This window comes from Pristis pectinata, chromosome 10 (assembly GCF_009764475.1).
Source record: "Pristis pectinata isolate sPriPec2 chromosome 10, sPriPec2.1.pri, whole genome shotgun sequence".
NCBI classification, from domain to species: domain Eukaryota; kingdom Metazoa; phylum Chordata; class Chondrichthyes; order Rhinopristiformes; family Pristidae; genus Pristis; species Pristis pectinata.
In genome coordinates this window covers 29,150,989-29,163,565 of record NC_067414.1, presented here as the reverse complement: position 1 = coordinate 29,163,565, position 12,577 = coordinate 29,150,989, and the positions used below count along the sequence as shown (strand labels likewise).

At 48.0% G+C, this 12,577-nt stretch overlaps 1 protein-coding gene across 1 annotated transcript in view; it reads left to right on the top strand.

Annotated features, from left to right (window-relative positions):
* The window catches only part of LOC127574856 (gamma-aminobutyric acid receptor subunit rho-2-like), a 45,379-nt gene that overhangs the window by 18,288 nt on the left and 14,514 nt on the right, over positions 1-12,577 (top strand). Inside the window, exon 3 of the mRNA XM_052024306.1 lies at positions 11,244-11,311. Within this exon, the coding sequence (XP_051880266.1) occupies positions 11,244-11,311 (68 nt within the window). The remainder of the gene's footprint in view (positions 1-11,243; positions 11,312-12,577) is intronic.

Genomic DNA, 12,577 nt, shown 5'->3' with positions numbered 1-12,577 from the left:
CGACCACGGTTCGGATGCTTTTCGGGGTGAGGAAGTCCTTACCGAGTAAACACTGAAGTGTCGTTTGGGTTCCATCATGGAACATTTGGATTTCATATGTACTCTCTCTATGTTTTTCTACATCTACATCTTATCTTCAGACAACGGTGGTTGTTGAAGAAGCCCTTGCTCATGTTTCACCTTATGGCTTGCGGAACTGAACTTTAAGAACCATTCAGGAACTGGGAGTTTTGGACTTTGTCACACACACACGAAGAGTTTAGTTTTGGGGTTAACGTTCAAGGTTTAACATTTTTGAATTCTAACATACTAACATTTTTACTTTTATTTTAAGTATTATCATAAGTAGTGATTAATAAAATAGTTTTTAACACTGAATCATGCTCAGTGTGTTTCTTTTGTTGCTGGTTTGTGACACAGGGTGGAGATGAGTAGGAATTAAATATCCAAGGGTATCAAGTAATACAGAAGGATAAGCAGGGAGGTAAGGGAGGTGGGGTAGCGCTCTTAATTAAGGATGAGATCAGGGCGATAGTGAGAACTGATAAAGGATCCAAGGAGCAGAATGTTGAGTCCATAGAGATTAGGAAAAGTAAAGGGAAAAAAATCGCTGGTGGGAGTTGTCTTTAGGCTACCAAATAATAACATTACAGTGGCACAGGCAATAAACCAAGAAATATTTGATGTATGTAAGAATAGAATGGCAGTTGTCATGGGGGACTTTAACTTGCACATAGATTGGGTGAATCAAGTTGGTCGAGGCAGTCTTGAGGAGGACTTCATAGAATGCATCCATGATAGCTTTCTTGAACAGCATGATAGTGAACACACAAGGGAAAATGCTATCTTAGACGTGGTCCTGTGCAATGAGACAGGTAAAATTAACAATCTTGTAGTTAGGGATCCTCTTGGAAAGAGTGATCATAGTATGACTGAATTTCTCATACAAATGGAGGGTGCAATAGTTCGATCTAAAACCAGTGTATTATGCCTAAACAAAGGAGACTACAACGGAATGAGAGAGGATTTGGCTAGCATAGACTGGAAACACAGACTTATATGGTGGGACAGTTGAGGAACAGTGGAAGACTTTCAAAGGGATTCTTTGCGGTGCTCAACAAAAGTATATTCCAGTTAAAAGCAAGGACAGTAAGGGTGGGGAGAGCCTAAGGAAACAAAAGAAGGCAACAAACTAAAAGCTCATGCATACAAGGTCACCAAGAGTAGTGGGAAACTGGAAGGTTGGAAAAACTTTAAAAAGCAACAAAGAACCACCAAGCAAGCAATAAGGAAAGGGAAGGTAGATGTGGTTAAGCTGTTTTCCCTGGTGGGTGAGTCCAGGACTAGAGGGCACAATCTTAGAATTAGAGGGTACCAGTTTAAAACAGAAATGAGGAGACATTTTTTTAGCCAGAGGGTAGTGAGATTATGGAATTCTTTGCCACGTACAGCTGTGGAGGCCCAATCATTTGGGGCGTTTAAGGAGGAGATTGATAGGTATCTAATTAGTCAAGGTATCAAGGGATATGGGATAAGGCCGGAAATTGGGGCTAGATAGGAATAGTATTAGTTTAGCTCATGGAGCAGACTCAATGGTCCGAATGGCCTACTTCTGCTTCTTTGTCTTGTGATCTTGTGAAAGTAAACTAGCACAAAATGCAAAACCAGATAATAAAAGTGGAAAAGGGTGGCTAAAGTGAAGATGAGAAGGGAGAATTAATGTTGGGTAATGTGGAAATGGCTGAGGCCTTGAACAAATATTTTGTGTTGGTCTTCACGGTGGAGGACACGTATAACATACCAAAGTGAGATGTTATGGATGCGATGGGAGTTGAGGTCCTCGATACAATCACTGTCACTAAAGAGGTAGTAATGAGCAAATTAGTGGGTCTAAAGGTAGACAAGTAACCTGGTCCTGATGGGATGCATCCCAGAGTATTGAAAGAAATGGCGGAAGTTATAGTAGAGGCGTTTGTGATAATTTACCAAAATTATCTGGGCTCTGGGCAGGTCCCAGCTGATTGGAAAACAGCGAATGTCACGCCACTGTTTAAAAAAGGATGTAGGCAAAAGGCAGGTAACTATAGGCCAGTTAGCTTAACGCCTGTAGTCGGGAAAATGCTTGAAGCTATCTTTAAGGAAGAAATAGTGAGACATCTGGATAGAAGTGGTTCCATCAGGCAGACACAGCATGGATTCAGGAAGGGCAGGTCCTGTTTGACAAACATACCGGAGTTCTTTGAGGATATAATGAGCGCAGTGGATAGAGGGGAACAGGTGGATGTTGTACACTTGGATTTCCAGAAGGTATTCGAGAAGATGCCACATAAAAGACTTATCCATAAGATAAGGATGCATGGAGTTGGGGGTAATATATTTGCATGGATAGAGGTTTGGTTAACCAATAGAAGGCAGAGAGTTGGGCTATATGGATGTTTCTGTGGTTGGCAATCAGTGGTGAGCGGGGTGCTGCAGGGGTCGGTGCTGGGCCTGCAACTGTTCATGATATACATTAACAATTTGGAAGAGGGGATCAAGTGTAGCGTAACTAAGTTTGCTGATGACACTAAGTTGAGTGGAGAAGCAAACTGTGCAGAGGATGCGGAGAGTCTGCAGACAGATATAGATATAGGGTAAGAGAGTGGGCAAGGGTCTGGCAGATGGAGTACAATGTTGGTAAATGCGAGGTCATCCACTTTGGAAGGAAAAATAGAAGATCAGATTATTATCTAAATGGTGAAAGATTGCAGCATGCTGTTGTGCAGAGGGACTTGGGAGCGCTTGTGCATGAATCGCAAAAGGTTGGTTTGCAGTTGCAACAGGTTATCAAGAAGGCAAATGGAATGTTGGCCTTCATTGCTAGAGGGATTGAATTTAAGAGCAGGGAGGTAATGTTGCAACTGCACAGTGTACCAGTGAGGCCGCACCTGGAGTACTGCGTGCAGTTCTGATCTCCTTACTTGAGGAAAGATATACTGGCTTTGCAGGCAGTGCAGAGGGGGTTCATCAGGTTGATTCCGGAGATGAGGGGGTTAGCCTATGAGGAGAGATTGAATCACCTGGGACTATACTCGCTGGAATTCAGAAGATTGAGAGGGGATCTTAGAGAAACATATAAAATTATGAAAGGGATAGATAAGATAGAGGCAGAAAGGTTGTTTCCACTGGTAGGTGAGACTAGAACTAGGGGACATATCCTCAAGAATCAGGAGAATGGATTTAGGATGGAGATGAGGAGAAACTGCTTTTCCCAAAGAGTAGTGAATCTGTGGAATTCTCTGTCCAGGGAGACAGTAGAGGCTCCCTCATTAAATATATTTAAGACACAGCTAGATAGATTTTGCATAGTAGGGGAATTAAGGGTTATGGGGAAAAGGCAGATAGGTGGATCTGAGTCCACGGCCAGATCAGCCATGATCTTAATGAATGGCGGAGCAGGCTCATTGGGCCAGGTGACCTACTCTTGATCCTATTTCTTATGTTCTTACCAGGTGGAGAGAGGAAACAATTCAGGAACGTAAATCTCACCAGCTTGTCAGAATCCCTGACCCATGATTCCTTAAAGAGGAGAAGAAGCATTTGGGACAGATATGTTGATATGTTGGGAGCACACAACAGCCCAGTGTAAATGATGGAAGGAGCTCATCCCCTCCCAACCTACCCACCTGCCTGCACAGTAAGCACCATCTGCTCACCTTTGACAGAGTGTGCGGATGCATCTCAGAACCCATAGAATGAATAGAAGAAAGATCCTTGATCCCATAGGGCCACCAAAGAAGAGATCTGAATGACTGCTCAGTTTATAATGCAAAGGTCCTCCCAAATAATCCAGGCAGCTACTGTATTGATTTTCTTCTGGAAGTAAGGCTATCATTGTAGGCCAGCTCTGTGGCTGACCTCAGATTCCAGTTGAGAGAGATAGATTCATGGAGTCATACAGCACAGAAACAGGCCCCTCGGCCCAACTGGTCCGTGCTGACAAAGATGTCCCAGGTGTCCAGTTTTCTGTTTCCTACTGAGAAAGGTGCCTGGCTGACGATGAGGAATATGCAAAATGACGTGTGTGCAATCTATGAATGACAGAAAGCTTGTCTTGTAGGCAAAAACCTCATGTTCTCTCATCCTGCTTTACTCTGTACATTGGGCAAAAGATGTACTGTTCTCAGTGGCCTGAAAAGACTCAGTGACCTCCCTTATATGGTGATGGACTATATGGCAGAGGACTACATCTCCCTTATATGTAAGATTGTAGCTGCACGCAACGCGCTACTAAAGGAACACACGGAGGCAGAGAGTGCTGAACTCAAAAACCCTTTACTGATTCAAAATCGTGCGCTTAAATCTCCCATCCCATTGGCCCCTGCAACCCGCAGGGCGGATGTGACGTCCGACTGTCCCCAGAGGGTCCGCCCCGAGCGGGTAGTTCCAAACGTGCTACCGTGTGTCTGCCCGTGGCTCCCGATGGCGGTTCGAGTCCTGCGTGTGCGGGCCGCCACATCACCCCCCCAAGAAACGTCCATCGGGGGAGTGAAGCCCCCAGTCTGTGTGGCTTGCCTGGGTGGCTGGCCTTGCCAGCGCGGTGTGGGTACCCTCACTGGTTGCTCAATGTCCAAGTGCGCTGGTTTGAGGCGGTCCACTGTAAAAAGTCTCTTCCCAGCCACCCACTTCCACGACACACGTGAATCCATTGTGCCGGATCATCTTGAAGGGTCCCTCGTACGGCCACTGTAGAGGTGACCTCTGCATGCCCCTGCGAATCAAAATGTACTCACAGACTCAGAGGTCTTTAGGGGTGAAAGATGGCGTGGGACCATGCCCGGAGGTCGAGACTGGTGCCAGGGTCCTTACCTTGTCCCGCAGCCTCGTTAGCACTGCTGCTGGAGTTTCTTTCGAACCTTGGACCTCTGGAATGAACTCACCCGGGACCATCAGGGGTGTGCCATAGACCAATTCCGCCGAGGAGGTGCCCAGGTCCTCTTTGGAGGCTGTGCGGGTGCCCAGTAGGAACCAGGGAAGCTCATCTGTCCAGTTGGGGCCCCTGAGGCGTGCCATCAAGGCCGACTTGAGATGCCGGTGGAATTACTCGACCAAACCGTTGGACTGGGGATGGTACGCTGTGGTGTGATGCAGCTGGGTGCCCAGGAGCTGCGCCAGTGCTGTCCACAAACCAGACTTGAACTGCGCCCCTCTGTCGGAGGTGATGTCCGTTGGGAGGCCGAACCTGGTGATCCAGTTTGCAATGAGCGTCCTGGCGCAGGACTCAGTGGACGTGTCTGCGAGCGGTATGGCTGAACCTGTCTACCATGGTAAAGATATACCTGATGCCCCGGGAGACTGGCAGGGGGCCGACGATGTCCATGTGGATGTGTTGGAACCTCCTGTGCGTTGGCTGGAACTGCTGGAGGGGAGCCTTCATGTGTCGCTGGACTTTGGCGGTCTGGCAGTGTACGCAGGTCCTGGCCCAGTGTCTGACCTGTTTGCGCAAACCGTGCCAGACAAATCTGTCCGCCACCAGCTTGATGGAAGCCCAGATGGATGGGTGGGCCAGGTCGTGCAGCGTGTCGAACACCCAGTGCCTCCGTGCTGCTGGTACCACAGGTCGGTGTTTGCTGGTAGACACGTCGCACAGGAGTCGATCCGCTGCCAGGCCGATGGGGATGCCCTCCAATTGGAGCCCCAAAATGGCGGTGCGGTAAGCCGGGATCTCGGTGTCCGACTGTTGTGCTACCGCCAGTGCTGCGTAGTCTCTTCCTGAGGACGATATGCCCGCTGAGTGGAGGCAGGGGCGAGACAGTGTGTCGGCGACGACGTTGTTCTTCCCTGCGATGTGGTGGACATCCGTAGTGAATTCTGAAATAAAGGACAGGTGCCTCTGCTGCCGAGCCAACCATGGGTCCAATACCTTGGCCAGTGCGAAGGTGAGGGGCTTGTGGTCCGTATACACGGTGAACTCCCTTCCCTCGAGGAAATACCAGAAATGCCAGACAGCCAGGTAGAGCGCTAACAACTCTCTGTCAAAAGCGCTGTACTTCACCTCTGGTGGCCGTAGGTGCCGGCTGAGGAAAGCGAGTAGTCGCCACTGGCCCTCGACGAGCTGCTCCAGGACTCTGCCGACCGCCGTGTCGGAAGCATCAACTGTGAGTGCTGTGGGTACATCGACTCTCGGGTGCACTAGGAGGGCTGCCTTTGCCAGCACCTCCTTGGCCTGCTCCAATGCCTCCGTGGACTCCGCGTCCCATGCCACTTTTTGGCTTTGCCGGCCATCAGGCTGAACAAGGGTTTCATGATGATACCGATGATGATGATTCACGAACTGATGATAAGTGTTGACCATCCCTACGAACTCCTGCAGGCCCTTGACCATGCTGGGCTTGGGGAACTGGCAGATGGCCTGGACCTTGTCCAGTAGGGGAACTGCACCATGTCGGTTGACTCTGTGGCCCAAGAAGTCGATCTCCGTCAGCCCAAACTGGCACTTCACCGGATTGATTGCCAGTCCGCGGTCGCTCAGGCATTGGCAGAGCTGGCGCAAATGTGCCACATGCTCTTGGTACGAACTGCTGGCCACCAGGATATCGTCCAAGTAAATGAAAACGAAATCCAGGCCGCGTCCCACTGAGTCTATGAGCCTTTGGAAAGTTTAGGCTGCATTCTTGAGACTGAAAGGCACCCTCAGGAATTTGAACAAGCCGAACGGGGTGATGGGGGCTGTCTTGGGCACGTCATTGGGGTGCACTGGGATCTGATGGTATCCCCTGACCAGGTCGATTTTCGAGAAGATGGTCGTTCCGTGCAGGTTCGCCGTGAGGTCCTGGATGTGGGGTACCAGGTATCTGTCGGCGGTTGTGGCGTCGTTGAGCCTCCTGTAGTCTCCGCAGGGCCTCCATCCTCCTGCGGACTTGGGCACCATGTGCAGCGGGGATGCCCACGGGCTGTCTGAGCGACGTACGATTCCCATCTCTTCCATCTTACGGAACTCCTCCTTGGCAAGGTGGAGCTTGTCGGGTGGGAGCCTGCGAGCTCGGGCGTGCAGCGGCGGCCTTTGCGTGAGGATGTGGTGCTGCATACCATGCTTGGGGTCGGCCGTGGAGAACTGCGGGGTGACTATGGAGGGGAATTCCGCCAACACCCTGGCGAATTCGTTACCCGAGAGGGTCACTGAATCCAGGTGGAGGGCCGGTAGCTTGGCTTCTCTGAGCTGGAAAGTCTGGAACGTCTCGGCGTGGACCAAACGCCGGCCTTTTAGGTCGACCAGGAGGCAGTTGGCTCGTAGGAAATCTGCCCCTAGTAGTGGCTGTGACACCGCTGCCAACGTGAAAGTCCAAGTGAAACGGCTGGACCTGAAACGCAGTGAGATAGTTCATGGGCCATACGTCCGAATACTGGTGCCATTTGCAGCAGTGAGTTCGGGGCCTGGGACCGCGTTACGAGTGTCCATGTTTGAGAGGGGAAGTATGCTGACTTCGGCCCTGGTGTCTACCAGGAAGCGCCGCCTGGAGTGTCGGTCCCAGAGGTACAGGAGGCTGTCTCGGTGGCCAGCAGTTGTAGCCATTAGCGATGGCTGGCCCCAGCGTTTCCTGGAAAAGCACATGGTGGATGGCAGCGGCGCGCGCCTGAACCCCATCTTTGGTGATAGAAACACCATTGTTCTGAACTTTCGTCTTTTTCCCCCATGGGTCTCGACGGCTTTGGTTGCGGGGCCTGGGCTTTGGGGTGCACGCTCGTGGCTAGGCCAATGGAGGCTGCTCCATGTTGCTTACTCTGCCAAAGGACGTCTGCTTTAGCTACGACCCTATGTGGGTCGCTGAAATCCTCACTCGCGAGGAGGAGGCGAATATCCTCTGGCATTTGCTCGAGGAACAACTGTTCAAATAAAAGGTACAGCTTATGGCTGTCCATAAGCGCCAGCATATCATTCATGAGCTCGGATGGCATGCGGTTGCCCAGACCGTCCATGTGTAGGAGCCTCACGGCCCGTTCGCGGCAGGAGAGTCCATAGGTACAGATCAGGAGTGCCTTAAGCTTAGTGTACCTGTCCTCCGTTGGTGGCTGGCGTAGGAAGTCGATGATCCAGCCTGCCGTGTCCTGGTCGAGCGTGCTGACCATGCAGTAGTACCGTGTGGCGTCGGCTGTAATGTCTCTGATATTGAACTGGGCTTCAGCCTGCTCGAACCAAACGTGGGGTTGAGTGGCCCAGAAAGTCGGGAGCTTCAGAGAGACCGCGCTGTGCGAGTCGCTCGAACTCATGGCTGGTCGCTGAGTCGCCGGCTCCAGATGCCGTCTGGAACATCGGGGTCACCAATGTAGCTGCACGCAATGCGCTACCAAAGGAACACACGCAGACAGAGAGTGCTGAACTCAAAAGCCCTTTACTGATTCAAAATCGCGCGCTTAAATCTCCCATCCCATGGGCCCCTGCGACCCGCGGGGCGGATGTGACATCCGACGTCCCCAGAGGGTCCGCCCCGAGAGGGTAGTTCCAAACGTGCTACCGCGTGTCTGCCCGCAGCTCCCGATGGCGGTTCGAGTCCCGCGTGTGCGGGCCGCCACAAGATGTTGATAATGTTATTTGCAGGAAGACTGTTATTTCTTGATAACCAAGGCACTGTAGTTCATTCCCCAATGTGAGCTGTGGCTGCAGCAAGTGGCATGGCTTCCCCTGGCAAGTGAAGGCATTTCAGATGTTGCTGCTGAGTGAAGTTCCTAATTAAGGGAGAGCTCCCAAAAGACCCACTGTGGATTTGTGCTCCCAGATTAATCCTTGCTTCGCACTGCCCATTTGTGCTGCTGGGAGTACACACCCCATGAATGTGAACTCCCCCCTTCATGGAACCCCAGGAGATTTGGTAACATTCCGGTTAACCTGCACCACACTTTGTCCAGGGGCACGTTTCCCTTTGTGTGTTACATTGAATAAATGTACCATACTGTGATTTCTAAACAAATTTATTAATTGCAAGATAGAAGAGAAATGTTGACAGTGCTCTACCTTCTCTGAGTGTGTCATTGAATGATAGAATATTCATGATCCCAAAGGAGGCCATTTGGCCCATCATGTTTGTGCTGGTTGGAAAAAAGCTCTCCTAATCCTCTCTTCCGGTATTGCTCCATAGCCTGGCGATCACAGCTCTTCAAGTATACATCCAACTACTTTTAAGTGTGCTGTGGGTTGCTGCCTCTCTCACCCTTTCATACCCTTTCACTCTCTGAATGAAAAAAAATATTTTCTCAATTACCCTCTGATTATTATTCCAAGTAGTTGACTATGCCTGCCCCATAGCTTCCAATCCCTCACCTCCTTTGCTTACAGAATATACCCTTTCAAGTTCCTAGTCCCCACATATTATACGCATCGGTTAAGTCTCCCTTTAGCCTCCTCTGCTCCAAAGAAAACAATCTTTCCATTACTTCCTCTACTCTCAAAAACTCTGCTTACCAACAAACATTGCTTCTGCAGTCATTTTCTTTATAGCCGGTGAGCTTTACTCTTTTTAAGTAAACAGATTATATTATCCTCCAACCTGTGAATTACCCACATATTACATAACATACAGCAAACCACATCATGCATCAAGCAGTGACCACGTTTGCATTATTGCACTGTGGAAAGAGATTTAACTTGCTGATGGGCTCGGCCTCGTCTCCACTATTCAGATTGAAGGGATCAGCTAGAAAAGATGGCATACTGCCCGGGAGCCCAGGGATGACCGATTATGTCTTCTCAACTTGAATTAATGAAAAACTGCCTTGATCCAGTTCCTATTGGGCTTAGGCCTATTGTCAGCATCTCATTCTGCACCAAGTGTTGTTAAAATGCTGGCTCACGGGATATAGACAGCACAGTGGCACAGATGGTAGAGCTGCTGCCTCACAGTGCAGAAGACCCGGATTCAATTCTGACCTAATGTGCTGCTGTGTGGAGTTTCCATGTTCTTCCTGTGACCACGCGGGTTCCCTCCGGGTTCTCCGGATTGCACCCACATCCCAAAAATGCGCAGACTGATGAGTTATTTGGCCATTGTAAGTTCACTCTGGTATGTAGTTAAGTGCTGAAGGTGGGGTGATGGAAATGTGGGAAGAACTAAGTGGGTTAGGATTGGAAATTTGTGAAAATGGTTGACATGGACTTGGTGGGTTGAAGGGCTTGTTTCTATTCTCTCTCTCTCTCTCTCTCTCTCTCTCTCTCATCTCTCTTTCTCTCTCTCTCTCCTTGTGGGCATTCCCATATTTTAAAGGTCTGGGAAATATTTCCTGAAATCCCCAGTTATCAGAAGGGTTAGAAGTGTGATGCTAAACCCAGTAGTTTACTGTCGTCTTTAGTTAGTCTGGGCATCTTTACTAACAGGCACCCTCGCAGTTCATTGTAAACTCAAGATTAATCTTGTGAACATCTTGGTCAGAATGGTTCTATTCCTTACCACACATTGAGGCAAGTTTTAGGTCCCTGCATCTGGTGTCAACAAGGTGACCTTGGGTCAGTTACCACCTTCTTAACACTGTTTCTCTAATTATCACCTTCTTGGATCGGCTGTGTAGAGAACCTATCAGTGGGACAACAAGGAGCAGGAGTTCTACGTTCGGACCCACATTAATTTTGGCTTGTTTCCAGTTTATTTGGTTTCTCACCTCCCTGCTTTATCTTCCTCTCACTCTGTTGCTTCCTGGCTTAACAATGAAGTTTCCTGATTTCCCAGCCATGCCTGTCAATGTTGGCAAGCTTCCATATGAAGCCCAGTGACAACAAGAAGGTGGGCGTGACTCTCACTTCCCAATTCCCTGCATCACAAATATTAAAACCAGCCCCAGTGTGTTTGCACTCTCATATTTTCAATTTCTTTAGTGCCCTATTGAAGAACTGTTCTGTGGAGTTGCTGAAGTGTTTTGACACATCATGCCTCTGTGAATAGTGGAATAAGAGTTCTGCATGTTGGAAACAAACAAAGATTTTCATCTCAATTTCTTCAAATACTATCCTTCTACAATGTTAGTGTTAGTGCCATGATCAGCAGTAGATAGACAGAGTGGGCATGTGCCCTGCAGATAGACTGAAGATTCTGTGCCTTATTAATATAAACCACAGTAAATAAACTCGATCAATGCATGGAGAAAGTGAGCGGGTGATTTTTTTTTATCCACATCTGCAGCGGTGGATGAGTTCAACACATTCATTTCACAAGAGGTTTAATTTATTACATTACGTGCCATGTCCATGTGCAGATATTGACACTGTTTTGTTCTCTCAGGCCCAGCAATACCTGTTGGTGTTGATGTGATGGTGGAAAGCCTGGACAGTATCTCTGAGGTGGATATGGTAAGAGGACATACTGAGTTATAACACCATATGAATTCAGCAATGAATGAAATTTTATTTGAATATAAACATATCAGACACAGACCACATTGTTACCACTTACATGCCTATGCCTTTAAGCACAGTGCTTGTGCTCCCACATGAGCCTTTAGGTCAAGCCAACAAGCAGAACTGTACTTTCATCTGTGTATGCATTTTTGATGATGCTGTCATCTAACTTATCTTCCCTATGTTTATGTCCTTCGGCCTGCCAAGACAATGCATGACTTGAATCCAGAAGAACATAGTGGCGAACTGCTGCCAGTTCACTGCCAATTGGTCAGAGATTTGAGAGAGTGATGAATTTTCCTCTGATTTTTCTGGTCCTTCAAATTGTTGGATCATAGAAATATGCAACACAGAAATGGGCCCTTTCGGCCCACCTCATCCATGCTGACTGTGTTGCCTGTCCACACTAATCCCATTTGCTTGCATTAGGCCCATATCCCTCAAGCCTTTCCTATCTAAGTATCTGTCCAAATGCCTTTTAAACATTGTAACTGTATCTGTCTCCTCTGGCAGCTCATTCTAGGTAACTACAACCCACTTACTCTTCAGATCTCCTTTAAATTTCTCCCCTCTCATCTTAAACCTGTGCCCAAATTCAGGGGAAAAACAGTAATGTAACTAAGAAAATGGGAGGACTGAAGCTGGCTTTGCTCTGTCAATTCTGTGGGTCCTTGTACTTGATGGACCTGCGGATTGTAAACTATGAATTCCCAAAGTGATGTAAATTCCCAATTATGTACTAGCAACAATCTGTGGTAATGACTGCGGTAAGTATGGTTCGCTATATTACAAACACCGAAACAGCCAGTGGTTTGAAGTTTTTAACTTCTGTTTTAAACCCTCACTTTATTTTGATATAGTAATGCTGATTTTGTATGCATTATCTTTTCAATAATTAGAATAAAAGACAGCAGTTGTGAAATTTAACAATGATATTTTCATCAGCTCTCTGGTTGAAGTCAGCTAATTTCACACAAACCAGGAACCTAACTTGAGAATTTTGGATTTTTGAAACACATTTTAAAAAGGGAATGAAAATGATAATATAGCACCCCCTATTAGACCACTCAGAAACATCTCTAAGTGTTTCATCTGAAAGAACATGCCATGAGATGCAATGAGTGTTGTTTGGAATAAAGCATGGCTACTCTCTTCAGATGAGAAAATCCCATAAAACATGAAGATGAATGGCCATCAAATATATATTTTTATGACTGT